The 27,664-nt window shown below is 37.0% G+C and overlaps 1 protein-coding gene across 1 annotated transcript in view; it reads left to right on the top strand.

Moving 5' to 3' along the window:
• The first annotated feature begins 738 nt into the window (after nt 1-738).
• Kiaa1715 (KIAA1715 ortholog) overlaps nt 739-27,664 on the top strand; it is a 65,432-nt gene continuing 38,506 nt past the window's right edge. The window contains 6 exon segments of the mRNA XM_013027472.1: nt 739-875; nt 8,116-8,204; nt 11,400-11,404; nt 11,686-11,727; nt 13,034-13,221; nt 23,063-23,121. Of these exon segments, the coding sequence (XP_012882926.1) occupies nt 739-875; nt 8,116-8,204; nt 11,400-11,404; nt 11,686-11,727; nt 13,034-13,221; nt 23,063-23,121 (520 nt within the window).

Raw genomic sequence — 27,664 nt, 5'->3', positions numbered from 1 at the left:
ACTTGTCTTCTCCAGTTGACCAGGAAACTTAACTCTCTTTAGGCAATGTTTCAAATCGGAGTCAAATAAGCCCAGGTGGTCCCCTCTCCCCCGCGGAAGTAATCAGGGCCTGTGGAGAATGTTCTTGAGGTGAGAGTTTTAAGAGAAAAGCTCAGTTTTCGTTATTTACCATCGGTTTGAAATGACCACTTCAATGAGGTGAGTGCGCAATCATCAAAGAACCCTTTATGACGTCCAAAAGAGATAGAAGTTTCTAGCACACTTAGCTCCAGGCTGCCTGTCTGCCCTGGCCAGCTTGGGAACTGAGCTCTTGCGCGCTGTGTAATGTGAACCGCCCCGTCGCCGGCCGTGGCAGGGGCTCCGGACTGCGGAGCGCAGCCTCCTCTCCAGACACGCGCCACCCGACTCCTTTGTGCCCGGGCCTGTCCCCTCTAGCCACAGCGCGGGACCACCAAGATCCATGTCAGGGTCTGTCTACGATGAGACTTGGAAGAAGTTTTAAAAGGAAACAAGGTCGAGGAAGAGTAAGAAAGACGGCCTTGGTAAGAGTCCTAATCATAGTGGTCCACCCCCGCGACCCGACAACGAGCTGAGTACCCAACAGGGCCTAAGCTCCCCGGGAGAAACGCGGAGCTCCCCCGTCCCAACCGCCGGCCCGTCCCCGCCCCGTCACGTGACCAGGGAGCGGCGCGCGTCGGCTGCGGCGCTGGTTGGCTGGCGACAGGGGCGCGGGGTTTGATGGGAAGGAATTGGCCAGGCCGGGCCCTCTGTCAGTGGCCGCTGCTGTCTGCTTCTGAGGTGAAGCGAGCTGTGCGGCCTGCCGCCGAGGCCGGCAGGGGTTGACGACGCGGCCGGGCAGTGCCCGCTTCTCGCAGGTAGAGCTCTCCGGGCGGAGGTCGGGAGGGCTCCGCGGTGGGGACGGCGCGCTGGGCTCTGCCAGCTTCCCGAGTGCCTACTCCCTAGCTGAGTGGCCTAGGTGCCCTGCGGCGGCGCCTGTTAGACTCCCGCAGCGGTGGGCGCCGACCTGCAGTCTCCTGTCCCCACCTCGGCTCCCCGGCGCCGGGGCCGGGGCCGGGGCCGGGGCCGGGGCGGGGCCGGCTTGGTCCGGAGCCAGTTCTGACTCTTCAAAGCTCCCTTTTAAGAGGCTCCGGGTAGTGACTGATTTGATCTTCGCCTGTTGGCCCACGGGTGTGGAGAAGAGCAAGAATTGGTCCTAAACTGGCCCATCTTGCGCTGCCCTCGCCCCCTTGCGTGCTCGAGGTGTGCTGTGGTGCCCCGAGTGTGAGAGGTCGGAAGGGGGCCCGAAAACTGTCAGTGTCACGCTGCTCAGCCCGCGAGTGGGCGTGGGTCCCTGCCCCGGGAAGCTGCTCTACGCCCGTGGTCCTTGTTTGTGCGGAGACCGTGGTCCGCGGGAGAAGGCTGGCTAGGAGAAAAACAAATCTCAACTACGGTCTCTGCTTTAATTCTTTAATACTGGGTGTGCGGGCCGGCCGAGAGTGAGCTGGGATTGGTGACTCAGTGTTGCTAATTGTTCTCTCAACAGTACTTAGCAAGACCTCTGTGTGACTCACTGAGTTTTCCATGTTCCGCTCTTCCCTCTTGGCTTCTAGTTTGTGGGCCTTAGTCTACTATTTTGTCCTTTTTCTGTGACCTGGATCGCATTATCGACACAATTGACTGTTCAACAGAGAGTATGATGGATGTAACACACTAGTTTCAGGCGCATGTTTAGACTGGCAAGGAAGGCTATTCCCTAGTCCCCAGCAGTGCCCATGGTGTTTACTTAGGGCCAGGTAATACAAGAATGGTGCGTTTAAACTTAGAATTTTGAATTTCCCTGTTCACTGCTTATAGTAATGCACTTCATGTATTTATATAATATGTATTAACTTCAAAGAATGTAAGAAAAGTTAGATGGCTACCAAAAGGATGAAAGATTCTATATGAAATATAAAAAGTCTATATTAAATGTAGAACTAGTCGTTTTTGGGTAGTATTTATTTCATTTGAAAACTGACTTTGAAAGCAAGCACTTCATTATCACACATTAAGTATGCCTTTAGAAGTGTGCTGCTTTTATTTTGGGGCAATACATGTGGTTTGGGATATTTCTGAATGGGTCTTCTCAACTATGACATTGAATACTAAGAATTTTACAAGTAATTGCTGTTAATCTTAAATTGTACAGTGTGATATTATTTTGAAGGAGCTGTTAAGGCTGATTTGTTTAAGTTTGGAACCTAACAAATTAAACATAAAACTAAGCTTCCCTTCCAAACACCTACAGGGTTATTTTTTTAAATTTTTTTTTATTGTAAAGATACTATACAGAGGGTTACAGTTACATGAGCTAGGTAATGAGTACACTTCCTATTGAGCATTGTTACCCCCTCCATTGTTTTTCCCCTACCATCCATCCCTTCCCTCCCTACCTTGCCCGAGGTTCTTTTTTTTTTTAAATTGTGATTAAGTGATTACATAATTTCCCAAATTTCACAGTATTGTGGAATAATGATGCTCATTTAAAGTCACAAGTTCATTCTAACTTTCCTGGAGCAAATTGTCTATCACAGGGTTATTTTTAATGTAAGTATCTGCAGAATATTTTGCTATATTTTTTCATGCTAGCATAAATGAGATCAATAAAGTATCAGAAAAAAACACAAAGTATAGCTTTAAAAATTTAAATTATGATGTAGATCTTTTACAAGCAGTTAAAGAAATACGCTTATTTAAGTACTACTTGGGTTTTCTGGTGATAGCAACAACAGTGTCTACAATTTATTAAGCATGTATTATCTGTTGCACACTGTGCCAAATGATAATTTCATTTAATCCAAGCAATCTGAATTTAATCCAAATTATCAATTACCACTTTTTATAGACTGAGGCTTAGAAAGTTTAATGTAGCCAAGATTATGTAGCAAGTATGTGGTTGAGCTATGTTTTGAATTCAGATCAACTTGACTTACTTGCTTCAGTGTGGTTTTAGGTGGGCTAAAAATTTAAGAAAATACTTAAGCTTTTAATTTTTTCTCTCCCTCCCTCCCTCCCTCCCCTTCCTCCCTCCCTCCCTCTCTTCCTCCCTCCCTCTCTTCCTTCCTTCCTTCCTTCCTTCCTTCCTTTTCCCCTTCCCTCTGCCACTGCCTCCTGCTGCTGCTGCTGCTGCTCCTCCTCCTCTCCTTCCTTCTTGCTTCTTCCTTCTTTCTTCTCCTTCGTTCTCCTTTTTCTTCTGTGCTGCTCCTGGTGCTTGAACTCATGGACCTGAGTGCTGTCCCTCAACTATTTTAGCTAGGATTACAGGCATGAGCCACCAGTGCCCAACTGTGCTTTTAATTTCTGATGCTCAGACCTGAGTGTGAATAGCATTTAATGGGTAGCATTCAAGTGGACATTATTGTTCATTATAAACACATTAGAATATACCCAGCTCTTAAGGTCATGTGAGTCCCATTGTAATAGCAGAGTGGAAAGAGACCTTACATGTTTGTGGAAGCCACTTGAGGATGAGCCACTTGCTCATTCAAAGGCAAACGAATTTTATGCTTCAGAAAGAAATGTTGGGGTTATTTGGTTTCTAGGTATTTTCAATGTTTGAAAGAAAACAGAGATTAGAAAATGGCAATATTTCAGCAATGAAACATTTAAACCTTTCAACATTTAAGAGGACTTTTAACTATCACTTTTGCAAATGAAGTTATGAACAGAAAGGTTATATAATTTGTAATTTCATAGTAAGAGATGGGCCACTAAAATTGGAATTACATGGTTAGATAGAAAGGGGAGCCAGTGGTTGAAAATAGAACTATGAAACTAAAGCTATAGAATCTATTTATTTAATTTTGTTGTGCTTTTATGTCTGTTTTGAATTACCTATCCATGTGGATTATAGTAAATCAACTCCTTTCATACTAGAATTTGATAGAGAAGTCACTACAACAACAAAGTTGGATATTTCTTTGATTGTGAATATTAAAGCATACAAATAGCATTTAATGACTGTCATTCTAATGTTTTAGAGGACAAATTTAAAAGCAAAATACCCTGTTACAGGGAACTTGGAGGTTTAACTATTTTTTTTTAATACCAAAACATTCTCCATGCAAATAATTGATGTCAAAATTAGTGTTAATCACAATAAATATACATATATTTCAGATATTCATTTAAAAAAGTGATACATGGTAAAATAAAGGCTATGTTTCCAACTTCTAGTGCCAGTTCTTTTAGCTGGAGTTACATGATTTTAGTGAATAATTTAGCATTTCTTTAATGCAGATTTAAGCATTTAAATTTAGTCTAATAAAGAATTTGGACTATAGGATGACATTGTATTAATGCTGACTCTTGTGTTTATAGCTCACTTTCCATTTTATCCTGTTTGCTATTTGAGTCAGAGATACGTTTATATATTTATAAGTATTCCCACCTAAATTATGAAAAGCACCCTTAATTTCTGCCTTTAAGTTGGGAAATATGTCAGTTTTTTTTTTAAATCAAAACTAAGATGCTTCTGGGTCCTGGTGGCACATGCCTGTAATCCTAGCTACTCAGGAGGCTGAGTTCTGATCACTGTTGAAAGCTAGTGTGGACAGAAAAGTTTATGAGACTCTTATCTCTAATTAACCACAGAAAGCCAGAGTAGAGATATGGCTTAAATGGTAGAGCATCAGCTTTGAGTTTGAAAATGCCAACCAAAAGTAAAGGCCCTCTCATATCTAAAATACACTTAGAACTCAAAAAATTAACTCCCCCCCCAAAAAAACCCAAACAAACAACAAATCCTCAAAGAAACAACCGCCTCACTAATACATGGGCTAAAGACTTAAAGAGAGACTTCTCTGAAAAGGAAATAAGAATGGCCAATAGATACATGAAGAAATGCTCCACTTCTCTGGACATTAAAAAAATACAAGTCAAAACAACATTGAGATTCTACCTCACTCCAGTTAGAATGGCTATAATCAATAAATCTATTAACAACAGATGCTGGATGGGATGTGGCCAAAAGGGAACCCTACTGCACTGTTGGTGGGAGTGTAAACTTGTTCAACCATTTTGTAAAGCAGTTTGGAAGTTCCTCAAAAGACTCCACATAGAGCTTCCCTAGGACCTAGCATTCCACTCAAATGATTAATGTACTCAAATGATTACAAACAAGGCCATATTAAAGCTACCAGCACAACTATGTTCATTGCAGCATTATTGACTATAGCTAAGAGATGGAACCAACCCAGATGGCCCTCAGTAGATGAATGGATCAAGACAACATTGTGTGTGTGTGTGTGTGTGTGTGTGTGTATGTGTGTGTATATGTGTGTGTGTGTGTGTGTGTGTGTATGAATTCTATGCTTCCATCTGAAAGAATGACACCACCCCATTTGTTAGGAAATAGAAAGACTTGGAAAAAAATCATATTAAGTGAAGTAAGCCAGACCCAAAGAAATGCATGGTTTCCCTCATTTGCAATAATTAGTATACGTCTAGGATAATTTTATAAGATGAGTAGAAAAACTCAAAAGCTATGCACTTATGACCATAATAAGTGAAATGAACCCCAAGATATGGACACAAGTCTTTGTTGTTGTTTTTAATGTACTCTGATTTTTTTTTTGTTTCCTTTGTATGTTATTCCCCCTATGGTATATCCCCTGTTGTCACTGTACTTGATTTTGGTACTCTGCATCTTGTATATACATTTATCTAATTTAGGGAGGGGGAGGGGAATAACAATGCTGAAACAAAGACACAGGATGATCTATTGCACCAATGACACAAGACACTGTTGGAATCAAACTTTACAACTTTCTGGGGTGCGGCGGGCAGGGGGAAAATGGGGATGGTGGGGGAAGGAAGGGATAGGGAGAGAATAACAAAGGAGGGGGTAATTGCTCGATAAGAAATGTACTCATTACTCAGGTAACTGTAACCTCTATGTACAGCATCTTTACAATTAAAAAAAGATAGTCGAGGCTTTGAGTTTAGTCTCTGGTACTGGAAAGAAAACAAACAAAACCACTAAAAGGCTTTATCTGTTCCTGCTACTTAAATGTAATAGTTGGCATAGTTCTTAAATTCCATTTGAGAATCATCATTGGTAATCTGGAGGCATAGTATCCAAATGATAAAATTCACATAAAACATTTGTCTTGGGGACCAGTTTACCCAATGATATAGTGATTAATTTTAAATATTAAAAATTTAAGCTTGCCAAGATAAGCTGGAAGTGGTGGCCCAAACCTATAATCTTAGTACTCAGGTGTCTAAGCCTGAGTACTCCTTGAGTTGAGACCATCCTGGGTTAAGCCCAAAGAAACAAACAGATAAATTCACAGTCTCAGGGTGTGATAGCCAAAAACTTGACTTGGAAAAATATAAGTTCTCTTACACATGAAAATATGCAGGCTGTGTGTATGAAATATTCTACTAGATACTATGCATTAGATCACAAATAGTGGGATAATACAAACTTCGAGAATACCAAGTTAAATGGTTCATCTGAATCTCCAGACCTTTCTTGGTGATTATTTTTAGCATCTTTAAGGATTTGAGATTTACTTAATATTGTGACTAGAAATTTATATTTTTGTTCTTTAGAGTTCCTGGATACCCTACAACTATTTTAGGAATTGAAATACTGAGTTAATGCTGGATTAATAACATTTACTTTGCAACTGAAATGTGGCTTATGATGTTTGTTATATTGCTAGGTTTTGTGGCTCATGCCAGCTACTTGGGAGGCAGAGATTGTGTTTCAAGGTCAATCTGGAAAAAATGGTATCTCAAGAACAAGCCTGGTATGGCAGTTCATGTCTGTAATAATCCCAGGTACCTGGGAGTCAGAGATGGGAGAATCATGGTCTGAAGCCAATCCTGGAAAAAGTGTAGGTTCTTGTCTGAAAAATAACAAAAGCAAAACAAGGAGGTATGGCTCAAGTGATAGAGCACTTTAATGTAACCAATGTAAGGCATTGAGTTCAAACTCTAATGTTACCAAAAACAAAATATTTATAAACCTCAGTGTGTTTCAGACTAGATTATAAATATTTTATGACTAGGCTTTTTAATTTCAAAGAAACTCTTAAGCTAGCTATTCCTTATACTAATTCCAATATATTAATAGTGTTGTAGTTCTTAATACTGATATTATTTAATGATTATATTTATGGCTAAAAATATGAGAAATATGCCATCAATAAGTGTGTGTGTGTATAAATGAAACAGTTTCACAAAATGGTAAGTATATACCTGTAACTTGGCAAAAATAGATTAGTTTGAAAGTATACTTTTGTCATTTGAAGTACAGAAGATCAACATTTATGTAGTATTGACTGATAAAATGACCTAGCATACAACATTGCTTAATCTATATAAAACATTTGAGAAACATGGATAAACAAAAGAATGATACACAATTAGCTAGTTGACTTGGAGATCAACTAGCTTGAGAAACTTAGACAATTTGGAGTGTTGAGCATAGTAGTGTTTGATAGGGATTAGGAGCCTGAAGGTAGAAAGGCTCAAGGCCAAATATCTTCCATACTATTGGGTAGATCACTAAATATCTTTTTATTAAGCTTCTTTATCTATAAACTAGTAATACTAAAGTCTATTCTGTGAGAAAGTGTTGATATTAACTCTTAATTTACAAAAATAAAGACTCAAAGTTATTAAATAATATGTTCATTAAATAATGTGGTTTTTTTTTTCCTACTTACTATCCAGTTGGCTGTCTAAGGCTCCGTATAAGATGATGTTATTCTGAGCATTATAGAACTCTCCTCATTCCAGATAACTAGGTTAGATAGGAGATGGTAGAATGACAGAAATTGTTTGAAGTATGTATAATGAAAGTAGCATAGTAAAAGTTATGTTGCAAGGACACATAGGAAAACATTTAGAAGCCTATATTCTTTGTCATTTAAAAAGCCTTTTCAATTTTATTTTAAAGATAAAGAGAGGAGTGTAAAAAGGTGGACTCCATCCCAATGATTATCTTAATTCAAATTCCATGTAAGTGGAGTCCAATGAAATTAATATTTTAAAGTATTTTAAGGTAGATTACAATGTAGAAATTTTACTGGGAGATTAATTTTTTCAATACTTTATTTCTAGCTGTGACTTTCTTTGAACAACTGATGATTTATATCCTTGTGCCAAGTTTCTACAAATAAAAGATGGGAGGATTATTTTCTCGATGGAGGGTAAGGAATACTCTTATATCATTGGAATTCTTAAGCTTAACATAAACATGTTACATAAAGCTTTTTGTAAAAGTCTCCTTTGTAGTATAGTCTTTTTTGTGGTTATTGTTGTTATTGTAGTTTGATATCTATTAATTTCTCTTTAATTTTTTCATTTTTCATTTTTCTATCAAAACTACTTTTTACTTTGGATATTATTGTAGTACTACTTAAAGTAGTGTGTGTGTATGTGTGTGTGTGTGTGTGTATACATGACATTACTAGGATTTGAAATCAGACTAGATGTGTTGTCCCTTACCTTTTTTGCTATTTATTTATTTATTTATTTATTTTTGTTGGTCATGGCTCTTGAACTCTGGGCCTGGGTGCTGTCCCTCAGCTCTTCAGCTCAAGGCTAGTGTTCTACCACTTGAGCCACAGCACCACTTCCAGCCTTTTCTGTTTATGTGGTGCTGAGGAATTGAGGTGCTGGAGCCTCATGCATGCGAGGCAAGAACTCTACCACTGAGCCACCTTCCCAGCCTCTGCCTTCATCCTTTTGATGGTTAATTGGAAATAAGGAGTCTCATGGACATTTTTGCCTGGGCTGGCTTCAAACTGAGATCCTTAGATCTTAAGTCTCCTGAATAGTTAGGGTTACTGCAATGAGCCACTGATGCTCCAATATCTTTTTAATAGAATTATTTTACTTTGAGTTATATATTTTTATTTCTATATTTATATGTGTGCAAATGATTATTTTAATTTTTTTGTCATACTACCAAAATTTCAAACTTTTTTCAAAGGTGATTGAAATTAAGTGTTCTATGCACTACTTATAGCTTGAACTCATGGCCTCATCTTGTTCCTTCGTTTTTTGCTGATTAACTGGAGATGGAAACTGTAGGGCTCCATCTGCATTTTCTGTCCCATTGGCTTGGAATGGAGATCCTCTTATCTCAGCCTCTTGAGAAACTAGTATGAGCCTACTGGGAACTGGCCATACTTATGTTTTTAACAGATTATATCTTTTTCTTAAAGAGAATCACAGATATTTACTGAATTCATACTAAATATGCTTTTAGGAATTATATATTAAGCAAAATTAGAAATTAGTGTAATTATATTAGATAAGCCCAGAACTAGAGAATGCAAATTATATTGATTTATACTCTCCTGTAAAATAAGAAGAGATACCTACTTATCTCTTAACTCCTTATTACCATAATAATGGAATCTAGCATTACTTGGTACATAATTTAGTTTTTGCTGTTAATCAAATAATCCATATTTTAGATTGGTATTGTATTAATTTCCTTTATTTTTTGTCAACAGATAACATTGAATGTATTTATGGTATATAATATGAGGTTTTTAAGTGGAATGGTAAAACCTAGATAATTTCATATTTGTTACATCACTTAGTTGTCATTTTTACGGTGAGAACACTTAACGTACACTCTCTTAGCATTTGTCAAAAATACAGTATTTCGCCAGGTGCTGGTGGCTTATACCTCTAATCCTAGGGACTCAGGAGACTGAGGTCTAAGGGTTGTGGTTTGAAGCCAGCCTGGGTAGGAAAGTCTGTGAGACTCTTATCTCCAATATACCACCAGAAAACTTGTAAGTAGAGCTGTGGCTCAGAGTGGTAGAGTGTTAGCCTTGAGTGGAGAAAGCTTAAGGACAGTGCCCAGGCCCTGAGTTCAAGCCCCATGACTAACAATAACAACAACAATAAAAAATACAGTGCATCATTAGTTATAGCTACTATGTTGTATAAGAACTGTATATATAATGATCTGTTGAACTTCTCCTATGGTCTGTATTTTTTGATTTTCCAACCCAACAACTGCCATACTCAATTTTGCTAGATTCTGGTAGCCACCATTTTTTTTCTTTTGTGGTGGTATGGGGACTTGAACTCAAGATCTGGCTGCTGTCTCTTAGCATTTTTTCTGAAGGTTGGCTCTCTACCACTGCAGTCACAGCACCACCTTTAGCTTTCTTTGTAGTTAATTGCAGGTGAGTCTCAGGACCTTTGCTGTCTCAGCTGGTATGCATCAATAGCATTACAAGTGTGAGGCACCAACCCTTGACTACCATTTTACTTTCTACTTGTATGAGATCAGTTGTCTTGATGCCAGACATGAATAAGATGATCCCCAATTTTTTTTTTCCTTTTTGTCGGTTGGGGCTTGAACTCTGTGCCTGGGTACTATCCTCAGCTCTTAAGCTCAAGGTGAGTGCTCTACCACTTGAGCCATAGACCTCTTCTGGTTTTCTGAGTGGTTTATTGGAGATAAGAGTCTCACATACTTTCCTGCCCAGGTTGGCTTTGAACCATGATCCTCAGATCTCAGCCTTCTGAGTAGCTAGGATTACAGGCATGAGCTACCAGTGCCTGGCTTGTTAACAACTCTTAAAGGAGCTATAATGAGTTGATATTTTTTACAGTCTTAGATTTTTAGTTTTTCCTTTTGCTATCATTTTTGGGGTTCAAATTCAGAGCCATGTGCTTGCTATGCAAGGGCTCTATGCTTTCTAGCCATTTTTGCTTTAGTTACTTTTCAAATAGGGTCTTTCTTTGGCTGGCCTGAGATTGGAACCTTCCTATCTACCTACCTATGTCTCTTATGTACATGGGATTACATGCGTGAGACACCATGTCTAGCCTTATTTGTATTGTTGAGTATATAATTGGTCAATATTTTTTCACTTGTTATGAGCTGTTTTGGCTAATGTTTATTCTAGGTGGTATAAAATTACCTTTTGCAAATGAGCTATGCCATAATGTTCTTAAATGTACCTTAAAAATCTTGATATTCATAAAAAATAACATATTTTAGGAATCTAGAATAAAGATAGTCTATTGATTTTTGTCTCCAAGGCAATACTGACTCAGACCATACTTAGTCCATGAATATTTTATATGCAAATTCTTTTAAAATATTCGTCTCAAAATTTTTCTCCGAGCAAAATTAGTTTCTGCCTATAAAGTATGTTTTCTTGAGACTGAGAATGGTAAAAGTTAACCTGGCCATTGATGACTCATACCTGTTATCCTAGCTCCTTAAGAGGCTGAGACCTGAAGGATTGAGGTTTGAACCCAGCCTGGGCAGAAAAGTCTGCAAGACTCCATCTCTAATTAAATAACAAAATGTTGATTGAAGGCCTGGCTCAAGTGGTAGAGTGCCCTTTATAAGCATGCAAGTTCAGGGAGAGTGAGATATCCTAAGTTCAAGCACTGGCACAAAGAAAACAAAAACAAAGAATGGCAAAAGGGTAATAAAATCCTAAGAATAAAGTCAAGTAGAAAAAAGCTTATGTTTTAAGTCTGTGTCATTCCATTTGTAATTAAATCTGCAGTTAAAAATAGAAATATATAGTTTGACAACATTTGATAAAAATTTATTTTGAATTGAAATTTTTTATGATTATATAAATTAAAATATTTCTAAGTTTGCAGCAACAAGTTTAAATCTTATTTCTATTTCTATAACAGGCAAAACCTTCAACTGTAGAAGTTCTAGAAAGTATAGATAAGGTATGTTTTTGGCTCAGATATTTTAATTCATTTTGTGTGTTAATATTTTAGTAATCATTATTTTAATGAACAGATGTAATATGGGAATTTAGAGTTGATATAGAAATATACGTGAGAACTTTATTGTTACCTGATCTTAACAAAAATCCAGTCTATCAGTGGTTTAAGAAGTCTATCAAATAATAGACCCTCAGAACGAAAACAGACCTACAGTGTGTAAGGTTTGCAGGAAAGGAAACCCACCACATGGGTTAGGCAGAAAAGAATTTATTGAGGGGAGAGCAACTGCCAGCCCACAGAAGATGGAAGCATGCAGAGACAGAGGGAAGGAAAATGAGAAAAAGAGAGAAAGAGGAGGGGATTCCTGTTGAGCCTGATTATTTAGGGAAAGGCAAGAGGTGGGACCACAGCGGATGCGGAAGTGATCTCAGAGCTTGGGGCCCTATGCAGATTCACAGGTGATTACTGGTTTCAGGAAGGTGAAGAAGAAGGGGGAAGGGGCTGTTCTCCCAGGCAGACACTAACACAGTGTGGCATAAGTCAGTGTAACTGATAGCATACAGAAGGTTATAGGGTATTGTGTAACAATTTTTATCAGTCTGTAGAACATTTACAGCTTTTTGTATTTCCTATTATTATAAAAAGTGTTCCCTTTTATTTTCCTGAGATGTGGTTAAGAGACTGAAAGAGATGCAGTACAGGTTGCTTATTTTTTGTGTGTTGATCCTGGGACTTGAACTTATGCCTGGGTGTTTTCTTTGAGCTTTTTTATTATTTATTTATTTTGCTAGTGCTCTATCACTTTAGCCACAGCTCCACTTCTGGCCTTTTTGGTGCTTAATTGGAGATTAGCGTTTGCAGGACTTCCCTGCTTGGACTGGCTTTGAACTGCAATCTTTAGATCTTAGCCTATTGAATAGCTAGGATTATAGGTGTGAGCCACTGGCATCCAATAATTTTTTTAATTGCCAGAGTTTTGAAAGGCCATATATATGAAACATTACTTGATTGACCCAATAAATATTTCCTCATGTCAATTTCATTTTGCTAATCTTTGCCAATTTGATAGCAAAGAGTAATTTTTGTTTTAAAAAAGTGTTTTGCTAGAGTAGGCATTATAAAATTTTGGCTTCATTTTTAGCTTCCTTTTCATTTTATATTGTTTTAAAATATTAATATATTACATTTTATTGACTTTTAAATAATTCTACAATTGCTTTTCCGTCATGCAAAAAAACATTTTTTAACTTTTTAAATTTTACCGAAATTTGAGATTTATAATGTGGGATAATTTTCTCTTTAACAGGAAATTCAAGCATTGGAAGAATTTAGGGAAAAAAATCAGAGATTACAAAAATTATGGGTTGGAAGATTAATTCTCTACTCTTCAGTTCTATATCTGTTTACATGCTTAATTGTGTACTTGTGGTATCTACCTGATGAATTTACAGCAAGACTTGCCATGACACTTCCATTTTTTGCTTTTCCATTGATGTAAGTAAATTATTCTTCTTACTGATGTTTTCCTTTTCTGACCAGATAGGTTTAATATATTCAGTCTTTTTTATTATGAAATAGTAATATCTAAGATTGAAGAAATATGATTTACTTTTGCAGCTTGAAGAAAGCATTTTTTAAAGTTAAAGAAATTCTTTTTTTTTAATTAAGTTTTTTTATTGTGAAAATACTCTACAAAGGGGGAGAAATTCTTTTATAGCTTTATTTGGATTCCAATATACCTAAAAGTGTCACCTAGTGTTAATAATGACAGTTTTATATTGCAATGTTTTGTTAGTCTCTAGTAGGTGGCCATGATATCCTAAAGGTTTTGTCTTGGAGTAGGGAGAAGTAATAAGTGGGGGAGAGTTTGTAAAACCAAAATAACTATGCAAATGGTTCTGAATATGTATTCATCGCAAGTTTCTTGTTTTCCCTTTTTTAGTCACTGCAATAGGCAGTTGATCCTTAAGTATTTTGTAATTTAGCACTTTATAGGAGGCATCTCATGACTTGAGAATTTTGGTAGACAATTGAACAAAAGCTTATTCATTTGGCATTTATGGTTATCAATTTTGTACATATTGCATTATGGTGGGTATAGTACCCAAAAACACAAAATCACTGTCTGGAGATCTTAGACTACCTACATTAAGCAATAAATATGATGACTGTCCTGTCATTGGAAGAACAGAATGCTATGGGAGCATTTAACAGGGACCATAACCCAGTCTGGGGTGAGGCAAGGGGTCAAAGGAGAGCCTTGATGGTCGTTTTTCATTGCTGCTAAAACTTACGCAGCTTAAAACAACATACATTATATTAGAATTCTGAAGGCTGGAAGTATAGGCAGCTTGACTAGTTTGCTGCTTAAATCAAGAATCAGCTGGCCCATGTTCTGGAATCTGGGGAATCTGCCTCACCCTTAGGTTTGTTGGCTAACTTCTGCAACTCTCTGACTTACTTTGCCCTTGACTAGTAGAAAGTTCTGCTTTGTAAGAGGTTATGTGGTTATATTATACTTTCCAAAACAATCGAGGAGAATCTTATCTTAGAATCAATAATAACTAATAAGATCTAATAACTAATTAGATCTTCAACTTTCCTTCCAATATCTAGATAACTGTAAGCCAGGAATCCCTTTGAGACTAGAGGAAATATATCTTTAAAATTCTATTTTTTATAGATCCCTGAAAAAGTGTTTGTAGAATAAGTGTCTGCAGAATAAGTTATCTACAGTTGTGTGACATGACCGAGTATTTTAGGCCAAAGAAACAGCATACTCAGAGGCCCTAAGATAGGCTAGAACATGGTGGATTTAAAAAGTTAAGAGTCCTGGTAACTAGGCTAATGATGTTTTATGTGGATGTTGGTCAATGGTAAAGATTTTAGACTTTATTCTAAAATTATGGGAAGCCATTGGGGCCACTAAGGGAACAGAATGAGAATAAATTAGAGGTGGGGGGGAATAAGATTGGATATAGAGAGCAGGAAGTAAGGAGGTTAGTGTAGTTGATGAGAAAAATGATTAACTGTGATATGGAATGCTGGGGTTTAAGAGGAACAAGTGAAATGAATGAAGTGGATAGAATGAAGAGATTTAGGAGGTAGAATTGATGTAATATGGAGAGGCTTTTGGTGATTGGTTAAATAGGGTGAGGAGGAGGAATCATATTAAGGATCAAGCTCAAGTTTATGGCTTAGAATATTCATACATTCATTTAAATAGAGAAGGAACAACATGAGCAGGTTTAGTGACCCACTGAGAGTAAAATACTCATGCATTTTCCATATTTATCAGTCAAATGAATGGTTAAGTAGAAGTATGGAGCTTAGGATAAAAACTTGAATGGGGGGGGCGGGGAAGGATAGGAAGGGATGGGAAGGGGAAACAAAGGAGGAGGCTACAATGCTTGATAAGAAATGTACTCATTATCTTGCCCATGTGATTGTAACCCCTCTGTACAGTATTTTCACAATAAAAAAAATTTGAATGAGAGAGATTTAAGCTTTTGTAGCTTATAAATATTAAGAATAAGCCCTAATCTTTTAAATGATTATGATTAGGCACCTGCAATTGGTGCCTAAATATTGGCCTAGATACTGATGATAGGGAAAGTATTCATATGAGTTTTTTTTCAAGGTGTACATTTTTATTGAAGTGATCTCAAGTTTGTGCACAGGGGAGTTCCAGTCACTGTCACACCTCAATCCATTTCCAGGGAGATTTAAAGCCTTTCTTCATATATGTCATGTTGGGGGAGGAATAAAAAGGGTCACCATGACTGCCCATTCAAAAGAAAACAAAAAAATAGTATTAAGGGGATTTAAGAAGTTTCATATACATCATGTACATGAAAGCAGTGTTGTCTCTTCCCTGTACAGACTTGGTTAGGGCGAGCTGGTAGGCCACTCTGCTTCCTAAGAGGGAGAAGGCTGAAGTGGCTTTTGAGAGGGTGAGGGATTTTCTGTAACAATGTATCTTGAATGTAACAATATTTTGAATGACTTAAAAGAACAATGTACAATAAATTTTACTGTCATGGAACTTGGGATTAGAAACACAAAGAAGTAGATACAAGAAAACAGTTTTAGTTTTTTTTTTTTCAATAGATGATGTCATAAAAGAGGCTACTTTAGGTTCCTCCTAGAAGACCTCTTTTGAGAAAGTTATGAATTGAGAAGTAAAGATTAAGGAAGAACCAGTGTGGCAAAAGTTGGAATTGATGAAAATTATATATACAGTATTTAATGGCATTTATATAAACAGAGATGAGATATTGTATGAAAGAATCCTCAAAATAATAATGGCAATCCTCTCTAGTTGATGGTTTTTTAAATTAGGTATTTCATTCCATATGTTTTTGGCAGCATTTGAAATTTTTGTTTCTGTTCATTCTTCGTATCCTTTGTATCAGGAGTTGATGGAAGATCTTTCAAGAATAGAGCAGAAAATACTATGAACCTGATGAGAATATGATTTACTTGAGGGGAAAAAGAAAAATTTTGTTTCCTTAAATGTATAATTCCTCGAGCTTTTTGACCTTACTGTGTCCTTCTATTTTTTGTCACCTGCATCTAGTATTTCTTGACTTGTTAAGCTGTAGCAATTTCTCAATTTGCCTTATTTACACTTGTGACTTTGTTCTCAGCTATTGCAACTTTCATTTCAGTAAGCTATATATTTTTGAAGTCGTAGACCAGTTATCCAACAAATCTTTGGAAAATAAGTACATGACTAGGATTAAAGTGTTAGAGGCAGAGAGAGTGATAAAATGCATTGCTTTATTCTTCACAGTTTACATTGATTTTACAGCTTAGAAATCTGGCTGATATTTTTAAAATGTGACAGCTGTCTATATATTCCCATTTCCTAAATGCATTTACTAGAGAGGTCATGGATCAGGACTGAGCATTTTTTTTTTATTTATTTGGGCCTGGGCACTGTCCCTCAACTCTTCAGCTCAAGGCTAGCACTCTACCACTTGAGCCACAGTGCCACTTCCGGCTTTTTTCTTTTTGCTTATGTGGTGCTGAGGAATCGAACCCAGGGCCTCAGGCATGCAAGGCAAGCGCTCTACACTGAACCACCTTCCCAGCCCATGGACTAAGCATTTATTATATTCCAAAAAGGACTATTCCAAAATAGTCCTTTTGTAAATTATTACTGCTCCACAGAAGATGCTTTGAGATTTTATCTTTTCTTTGCCATGTAATAGGAAATACTTTGGTGGCATTCCAAATTGTTTTTCTAGAACCTGAATGTTCACTAGTATATTTATCTAACCTTTCAACTCTTACTGAAACATAAATGAAACTTAAATTGTAGTCCAAATGCTAATTATATTTCATAAGCATTCTTAAGACTGTTTCATAGGGAAAGTCTAAGGTACACTTAACAATTTTGTATTTCTGCATTATACTGACATTACTTTGGGAGTTGATTCAATTTTTTCTTTTTAAAAATTTATTTTGAGATAAGGTCTCTTGTTCTCCAGGCAGGCCTTGAACTCATGAGCCTTAGGCCTCTGCCTCCCAAAGGTGTGCTTCACCAGGAACTAAGTTGGTTTATTTGTTTTTTTGTTAGTTTGTTTTGTTTTACTTGAACAACCATTTAGTTTTATCTCTATCATTAACTTTTTTTCCCCCCAATGGTGCTAGGGGTTGGACTCAGGGCCTTATACATACTAGGCAAGTACTTTACCATCCCATTCTAGGATTAACTTTATAAGCAGATTTTTAGACTTCACTCTTTTTTTTTTTTTTTTTTGGTTGGTCGTGGGGCCTGAACTCTGGGCCTGGGTGCTGTCCCTGCACGGAGTCTCACGGACTTTCCTTCCTGGCCTGGCTTTGAACCATGACCCTCAGAGCTCAGCCTCCTGAGTAGCTAGGATTACAGGTGTGAGTTTCCGGTGCCCCGGCAAGACTTCACTCATTTTTGAGTAATTATAATTTTGTAGACATTTCATTTTTTGTAGTTTCTGAAATCAGTTACAAAATGTTTATCATCCTAAAGTCAACCATATTTTTTTTCTTTTGATTCCTTTTTGTTTTCCGCTTAAAATGGGAAAGAAATTTAAACCTTTAAGGATATGACTTTGATCATAGACTAGTATGTACTAGATATTTCCTCAGACCAGCTAGAAGTTTGGAAAACATTTTGAGGGAACTTCTGAGTGGGCCATGTGGGTGTCATTGTATCTGCATCATTATATTTGTGAGATCCATCCACATTGTACAGTATATTAATAGTATCTTCCTTTTTATTGCTGAATAGTATTCTGTGATATTAATGTATCACACTTTGTTTAGCCACTTACCTGCTGAAAGATATTGGATTGTTTCTGGTTTCTTGTTATTTTAGATGGTGCTGGTATGTAGTTTTTTGCATGAAAATGGTTTCATTTCTCTGATATATTACAAGTACAGATGCTGAGACATAAAGTCTGTGCATGTTTAATTTTTTTTTTTTGGGTCCGGTCGTGGGGCCTGAACTCTGGGCCTGGGCGCTGTCCCTCAGCTCTTCAGCTTAAGGCTACCGCTCTACCACTTGAGCCACAGCGCCACTTCTGGCTTTTTTTCTTTTTGCTTATGTGGTGCTGAGGAATCGAACCTAAGGCCTCAGGCATGCAAGGCAAGCGCTCTACCACTGAGCCACTTTCCCAGCCCCTATGTTTAATTTTTTAAGACATTGATAAACTTTTTTAGAGTAAGTATACCATTTTACATTTTTCCTAAGGTGTAAATGAGTGAACTAGTTTCTTTCAGCCCTGCAAGAATTTAGTATTATCACTATTTTCTATTTTGATTGTATGTTTTTTGTTTTTTTTTTGTTGGTCGTGGGGCTTGAACTCTGGGCTTGGGCGCTGTCCCTCAGCTCTTCAGCTCAAGGCAAGCGCTCTACCACTTGAGCTACAGCACCACTTCCGGTTTTCTGGTGGTTTATTGGAGATAGGAGTCTCACAGTCTCTCCTGCCCGGGCTGGCTTTGAACCGTGATCCTCAGATCTCAGCCTCCTGAGTAGCTAGGATTACAGGCGTGAGCCACCAGCGCCCGGCTTGTGTGTGTTTTTCTATGTGTGCTAGTATTGGGACTTAAACTCTGGACTTGAGCTCTTGCTTGTTTTTTTTTCTCAGTTAGTACTCTACCACTTGAACCACACCTCTAGTTCTGTGTTTATGCTGGCTAATTGGAGTGTCCAAGTTTTATTTGCCTGGGCTGGATTCAAACAGATCCTCATATCTCAATATCTCAGCTTTCTAAGTAGCTAGGATCATAGGCATGATTTGTTTGGTTCCTGTTAACTATTCTGTGTGTAGTTATAGTGTGTATGTGTGTGTGTGTGTGTTCCTGTTAACTATTCTGTGTGTAGTTATAGTGTGTATGTGTGTGTGTGTTCCTGTTAACTATTCTGTGTGTGTGTGTAGTGTGTGTGTGTGTGTGTGTGTGTGTAGTGTGTGTGTGTGTGTGTGTGTGTGTAGTGTGTGTGTGTGTGTGTGTGTGTAGTGTGTGTGTGTGCGGGGGGTTCCTGGGGCTTGACCTCAAAGCCTAGGCACTGTTTGTCCTTGAGCTTTTTCACTTGAAGTTAGTGCTGTACCACTTTGAAACATAGCTTCACTTCCTGTTTTCTGGAGATTAATTGAAGATAAGTATCTCAGGACTTTCCTGTCTGGGATGGCTTTGAACCACTGTCCTCAGGTCTCAGCCTCCCAAGTAGCTAGGCTTATAGGCATGAGCAACAGCATTGGGCTCTTGTGGTCTTTTGATGATTAATTGGAGATAGATTCTCATGGGATTTCCTGCCCTTGCTGGCTTTGAACTATAATTCTCAGACCTCAGTCTCCTGAGTAGTTAGGACCGTAGGCATGAGCCACCAGTGCCCAGCCTTATTGTGGTTTTAATTTATATTTTCTTGATAGCTAATGATGTTTCTTATGTTTAATTAGTTTGTATATATCTTGTCTGTTGAATTTTTTAATTAGATTCTTAAGGTTTTTTTGCCTTGTTTGTTTTTTGGTAGTACTGAGGATTTAAATTCACCACATTAGGTAGGCATTCTACCACTTGAAATATCTGTGATTTCTTCTCTTTGTCTCATCTTTCTCTGTCCTCTTTTTCTAAATCTTCTCTCTCAGATTGCTATCTAATTCAGTGGGTTTACCACTGAGAAGTAATATTTCAGTTACCTGTTGTTAGACACAGATAATATTGAATGGGAATATTGAATGGAAAATTCCAGAAATAAACAATTTGTAACTTTAAAACTACATGTTGATCTGAATACTGTAATATAACCATCCTGCCTAGGATGTGAATTATCCCTTTGTCCAAGAGCATTGTACACTTGCTCACTAACCCTTAGTAGTCCTTCTGATTATCAGATCCATTGTGGAGGCATCATAGTCTTTGTATTTAAGTAACTCTTGTTTACTTAAATAATGGCCCCAAAGTGAAGATTAGTGATATATTAAGGCATAAACCATGGAAGGAAGATTAACACTGGTAATATGTAGCAATGCTGTAGAGCATTGCTACAAAATTACAGTATATAAAGAAAAAATACAGTATATAAAGAAAATACAGCATATAAAGAAAAATACAGTATATAAAGAAAAATTACAGTATATAAAGAGTTCAGTACATCTGTGATTTCAAGGATCCATTGCAAGAGTGGGGCTGGTGTATCTTTTGGAACATATAAATTAAGGGGGACAACTTAATGTAATTTTTCATTAATATATGATCTCGAGGAAGATAAACACTGTGTTTAACTTTTTATTTCCTTTCCCTTGACTAGGGTTATCCTTACTGCTTAAGTAGTTGTCCAAATACCATGTAGGAATCATATTTGTTGTTTTCATAGTATCAAAATGAAGCACCAGACTTAAAAAAATGGGCTCAGCACCACATAAACAGAAAAGAAGCCAGAAGTGGTGCTGTGGCCAGCTATTGCCATGCAACAAATTTGTCTAGAATTTAACATGAAACAACAAATATTTGTTATGTCTTTACTCTTCTTGCTCACAGGCAGGAGACTTCATGAGTGCTTAGCTGAGTGGTTTAGAGCTATTGTTATTATATAAATTGTAGATAAGTGGTTGGCTTTAAGATAATCATCCAAAGGCCTAATTAAATCTACACACTCATAGAACTGCAGAACCTTTACTAGCCCTGCTGTTATCCAATTCCAGTTTACTGTTAGATACTTCATTTCTTTTATTAGACTATGTCTTTTAAGTCTATTTTGGACTTATGTTTCTTTATATAATCTAAAGTCATAAATTTGCCAAACCCAGTTGGTTTGCCACCTCTAAAATGGGTTCTGAATCCAAATAAAAAGATGAAGTCTGACTTAGTATTGTATAATTTTATATATATAATTTATATGTATACTTTTTCTCAGCTCCTATCTGTATGCAGTTGTTAACAAGTTTCAGGTTTTTTTTTTTTTTTCTGAGTGTTTATACTAGCTCTTTGTTCCTTACCACACAAACATTTCCATAGACTTCTCTGATTATTCTCATATTATCCCAACTAGCTTCTTTCAGAGTGGGTAACCCAAGAAAGAGAAAGACACTTATATATTTAAAAAAAGAAAAAAAAAACAAAGAGAAAGACTGAATAAAAGCGGAGGCTGTAAATGGAAGCTGCAGTCTTTTATAACTTTACTTTGAAGTGCCATTCTATCACTTGTGCCTGTATTATTGGTCATATAGACTAATATTGGTGGGAGAAGAAAACTTAGAGGTCTGTATGAGGAGATAAGCATTGCTGGCTGACTGCCTTGCAGATTGACTCCCCAAAATACCAATGTTAGTTTCCAATGAAGAATTAATTTTCAGGCTTATATTCTGAATTTATGTCCAGATACAATGTATTTTTATTTAAAATCATGAGCAATGTATTTTTGCCATTTTTTATGGGGAAAATATATTGTTATATTTACATTGAACTTAAGAGATGACTTTGATAAGCTTATAATTAGGTTTATTCTTTGTTTTCTTGAATTCTTTAAATATCATTTGCTGTCTTACTAATAAAAAACAAAGAATTACTCTCATAAAAATCTTTTTTTTTTTTTTGTGCTTGAACTCAGAGCCTGGGTGTTCTTGAGCTGCTTTTGCTCAAGGCTAGCACTCTACCACTTGAACCACAGCACCACTTCTGGCTTTTTTTCTGTTTATGTGGTGCTGAGGAATTGACCCCAGGGCCTCATGCATGTGAGGCAAACTTTCTACTGCTGAGCCCCCATCTCATCTCCCATAAAATATTTTAAAAAAATCTTTAAAAAATATCTAAAATATTATTATTATTATTATTATTTTTGGGTCCAGTCGTGGGGCCTGAACTCTGGGCCTGGGTGCTGTCCCTCAGCTCTTCAGCTCAAGGCTAGCGCTCTACTACTTGAGCCACAGCGCCACTTCCGGCTTTTTTCTTTTTGCTTATGTGGTGCTGAGGAATTGAACCCAGGGCCTCATGCATGCAAGGCAAGCGCTCTACCACTGAGCCACCTTCCCAGTCCCTATTTTAATTATTATTAAGTAGTTGAACAAAGGAATTCTATTCAACAAATTCATAACATATTTAAAAGGAGGTATTTAAGTAAATTTTCTTTTCCTTATTATTTGAAGGTGAGATTTAAAAAAAATTATTTCCCAAGATCAGTTATCTGGTAAGTAGGTAAGACTCAATGGTAAATATGTAAGGAAACATTATATTGTATAATGTGGTTACATTTCTAATGTGCTTGTCCATTGACAATACATGAGAATATATAAGAAAACTTTTGGAGTTGATGTACAGTATGGGGATTCCATAATATTGTTTTTAATCCTCTTGTACAATGGAAGCATTGATTTTGGTAGAGAACTGTACTTATCTACACAAGGGCAATTTTGCAGTTGAAAATACCCTCAGTAAGTTAATGGATTTTTTTTTTTTTTTTTTTTGGTCCGGTTGTGGGGCCTGAACTCTGGGCCTGGGTGCTCTCCCTCAGCTCTTCAGCTGAAGGCTAGCACTCTACCACTTGAGCCACAGCACCACTTCCAGCTTTTTTTTCTGCTTATGTGGTGCTGAGGAATCGAACCCAGGGCCTCAGGCATGCAAGGCAAGCTCTCTACCACTGAGCCACCTTCCCAGCCCGTTAATGGATTTTAAGTGGAGAACTTCTCCTTTAAGAGTTCAGGTAGACTTCTGATGTCTTCTGGCAGGAAGAAGTGGGTTTAAAATATTTAATATATAACAGAAAACAATATGCTTGATTCTAATTTTGTCTTATACTACCGAATAATTCACCTATTGTAATGATGGTTTGTTTTAAATTTTGCTTCCCCTTTAGCATCTGGAGCATAAGAACAGTGCTTATTTTCTTCTTTTCCAAGAGAACAGAAAGAAATAGTAAGTTCCAAGTTTAAAGTAAATATGAATAGTAAAGTAAATATGAATACTAAAATACAGTATCTTATAGCTTTGTATTTTTGAGGCATGGTGTATTGAAATGAGAATGTAAATATGAAGATTTTCTTATGATAAAGCATATGTAAATGGTTATGAATACAGGATGGTATTTTTAACTTGTTTTTTCTGACTTGTTTAGAACTTTATCATATGAAAACATTTGTTTAAATTAAGATGTCATATTTAGTAAATTTATCTTTATGCAGAACATTATGTAGAGGGAAATATAATACACATCTTTTGATTGTTTTGCTAGTTATAATAGCTTTCTTTAACTTCATAGCTCCATGGCTTTTATTTTTATTTTTTATGTTGTTTTTGTTAATTTATTCACAAGGTAATAAGTATATTTCTTGTCAAACTTGTTATCCCTTCTTATTTTTCTCCTACTTTCCCTCCCCTCCAGTTCCCTTCCCTCAAGTTGTATAGATCATTTCCAACAAACTGTATTGTGAATATCACTGTTGTATTGGTTTCCTCCTTGTCCTTTGTCTCACCATTCTGTTGTTCCCCTTACCTTCCCTAACACCATGGCTTTTTTTGGAAAGGAAAATCATAATAACAATCTACTTCTGTATGTGTTGTATGTATACATATATGTTTTTAAAGATTTTTGGTTCTTAAAATTATGAATTCTAATTAACTAGAGATGTACACATTTCATTTTAACAACTTTCTATATGACACACTTTTTTCTTGCTTTAACTTATCACTATACAAAAGTGTAATGAACTGTCATATATCTATTTCCTAACCTAAACAATTCCATCTTGTTTATTTATTTATTTATTTTTTGGGTCAGTCTCATGGGCCTGGGCACTCTCTCTCAGCTCTTCAGCTCAAGGCTAGTGCTTTACCACTTGAGCCACAGCACCACTCCTGGCCTTTTCTGTTTATGTGGTGCTGAGGAATTGAACCCAGGGCCTCATGTATGTAAGGCAAGCAATCTACTACTGAGCTACTGTCCCAACCCCATCTTGTTTGATTTTTACCTTCACCTATTTCTTTTCTTTTTTTTGGGGGGGGGTCCGGTCATGGGCCTGAACTCTGGGCCTGGGCGTTGTCCCTCAGCTCTTCAGCTCAAGGCTAGCATTCTACCACTTGAGCCACAGCGCCACTTCTGGTTTTTTTTTTTTGTTTATGTGGTGCTGAGGAATCGAACTCAGGGCCTCATGCATGCAAGGCAAGTGGTCTACCACTGAGCCACCTCCACCTTCACCTATTTCTGTATTTTGTAGTATATTCCAGATGTTACCTATCTACAACAGCAATAGATATTTTAAAAATAAATGAACATAATGCATTATTCTACCTAGAATTCTTATAATGATAACATCAAATATAATATTATTACATTTCCAACTGTCTTGTGTCATTTGCCTTTTCTTTTTGACTGACTTATGATCCAAATAAGGTTTGTATTGCAAATACATGTCTTTCAAACTGACAACGTTGATCGTAACCTCTTATATTCATTTTAGGGCTTGTGGTCAAGTTTAATGACCTTATCTTAATAGACATTTTTGAAACTTTTTTCTCTTTGAGAGAAAATTAGCTGACTCCACACCAAAAGTCAAACTAAAATCAACCAGTTAACTTAAAAAAGTCACAAATGAACAAAATATATCTAACTATTTTTTTTTTTTTTTGCCGGTCATGGGGCCTGAACTCTGGGCCTGAGTGCTGTCCTTGAGCTCTTCAGATCAAGGCTAGTGCTCTACCACTTGAGCCACAGTGCTACTTCCAGCCTTTTCTGCTTATGTGATGCTGAGGAATTGAACCCAGGGCCTCATGCATGCAAGGCAGGCACTCTACCACTGAGCCACCTTCCCAGCCCCCCTAGTTACTCTACAATGGGGGCGGGAGGGGAATGTAGTTGTGAAGATGGGAGGGAAGGGTTGGTAGGGGAAAAACAGAGGAGGCAACAATGCTTGATAAGAAATGTACTCATTAGCTTGCTCATGTGATTGTAACCCCTCTGTACAGTATTTTCACAATAAAAACTTATTTAAAAAAAAAAGCAAAAGTTAATATCTTTCCTCCTGCAACTTCATCCTCTGCTTTTTCTATCCATTTCTTCTTAGCTTGCTTTGTTTTAATTTGTTTCTACCATTTTATACTGCAGTGGCTCATTTTAAATGATCTTGGTAAAGCTAGTGGTAAGTTTATTCTCATCCAAGCTTGGTTTCTTAATAACATTTGAATTAATTCAGCTACCTATACTTCTTCTTGAAACATTTGCATTTTTCAACTTTCATATTTCTTTGTTTGCACACCTTCTACTAGAATTCTGCCCTGGGTGCTCTTTTGAGAATTTGTTTAGAGCTATGTTGTCCTAACCTATGATATGAAAAAATAAAGGTCTGTATTTGCCAATATACTATCATTTTTTAACTATTAAACATCAGAAATTTGTATTTAAATTTCAACTAAAATAGTCCAGTGTGGCTAGAGGCTACTTCATGGACAGTGCATAGATTTTGTTAATGATTCTCAAGTCTAAATTTGTGGTTACCTTCAATTAAAGGGAAGTGTATACTAACTGTGTAACTGAAATGTCTACTTTAGAGTCCCCTAGGCATTTAATACTTAATAGCCAAAGCAGAACTATACACAGCATTTCTCCTTTATGACACTCTTACGTAGTTTTCTTTGTGTTTTTCACAGTAAATAATTATATTATTCAAATAATTTATAATATTTACATGATCAGTTTTCAGAGAAACAGAACCAATGGAAAATTTACCTATGTCTGTCTGTCTGTCTGTATGTATACGTGTATATATGTATGTATGTATGTATATATGTATCTGTCTATCTATGTATTACTTGCTTACCTGTCTAAGGAATTTACTCATGTGATTATGGAGACTGAAAATTTTCTGAGGTTTACAGTTAGCCACAGGCCCAGGAGAGCTAATGATTTAATTCCACTTCCTGAGAAGCACAGGAGCCAAATGGTATATGTTCTTGTTTGAAAGCTGGCAAGTTTGAGATCCAGGAAAAGCTGAAATTTAAGTTTGACTGTGAAGACAGGGAAGAGGAAATCCCAAACAAAAGCAATTATTCAGGGGAAGTTACATCTTATTAAGCCTTTTGTTTTATTTACAGCTGATTAGATGAGGGCTACTTCTTTAGTCAGTGGGCTTTACTCAGTCTGCCAGTTCTATATATGCCAACATTATAATTAGGGATACATTGTGTCCCAGTTGAAATTAACATGTAAATTATCACAAGACCAAAAATCTGAAAGTCATTCTTATTTTTTGTACTAATTCACTTTAATGTTATGTCATTATTGCCTCCATTTCTCACCTCTATTACTATAGTTTTAGTTCTTCAAGTGATTATCATTTCTTGTATCCACTACTACAGTGGTTTCTTAGTCTATATATTTAATACCTTATGTCTCTTTTGCTTAAACTTCTCTAATGGCTTCCCATTGTAACCAGAATAAAATCTGAATTGTTACTTTGACTTTCTGATTTAAGCTTTTTTTTTTTGGTCATGGGACTTGAATTCGGGGCCTGGGTGCTGTCCCTGAGCTTTGCTAAAGGCACTCTACCACTTTGAGCCATAGCTCCCCTTGCAGTTTTTTGGTGGTTAATTGGAGATAAGAGTCTTAACAGCCTGGGCTGCCTGGGCTGGCTTTGAACCACAGTCCTCAGAACTCAGCCTGCTGAGTAGCTAGCCCCCAGCTCAATTTATGCTTTTTTCTCTGACTTCTTCTCCTTTCAGTCCCTCTTTTTCCTCCATTTTTGCTTCAGTCACACTAGCCATTCTTTTTGTTATTCAAACATAGTCTCTGAACTCAGTTTTCTTATAAAACAGAACAGAAATAATTGATTTGACAGGACTATTACAATAGTAAGTATAGTTATAACTAAAGTGCATAGATATTATTAAGTTTTAGACAAATATGACTGATAGTATTATTTTTTCCAAATCTTTGCTTTCATTTTTATTTCTTTAAGTGGGTTAGTATCCTAGGGCTTGAAATATAAATAGCAGGCATCTTTGTCTAGTTACTAATTTCACTGGAAAAACTTATAATACTTAGGACTGAAGTATACTTTCTCTAGTTTTAAAATTTGCTGATAACTTTAAAAAATCAGATTAAGGAAATTAATTTAGATAAAGAGAGAATAGGAAGAAATTTAAAACAGAACTGCTCTCTGACTTCCAAGAATTATAAAATAGTAAAAGCTTATTTCAAAAGAATCCTGAGAAATGCTTCCTTAAGGAAATTATATATATGAGTATTTTTTTTGTTTGTTTGTTTGTTTTTTGGGTCCGGTTGTGGGGCCTGAACTCTGGGCCTGGGCGCTGTCCCTCAGCTCTTCAGCTCAAGGCTAGCGCTCTACCCCTTGAGCCACAGCGCCACTTCGGCTTTTTTCTTTTTGCTTATGTGGTGCTGAGGAATTGAATCCAGGGCCTTGAGCATGCAAGGCAAGCACTCTACCACTGAGCCACCTTCCCAGCC

Source organism: Dipodomys ordii, unplaced genomic scaffold, assembly GCF_000151885.1.
Source record: "Dipodomys ordii isolate 6190 unplaced genomic scaffold, Dord_2.0 Scaffold5, whole genome shotgun sequence".
In the NCBI taxonomy this organism is placed as follows: Eukaryota; Metazoa; Chordata; class Mammalia; order Rodentia; family Heteromyidae; genus Dipodomys; species Dipodomys ordii.
This window is presented reverse-complemented; position numbering and strand designations above follow the sequence as displayed.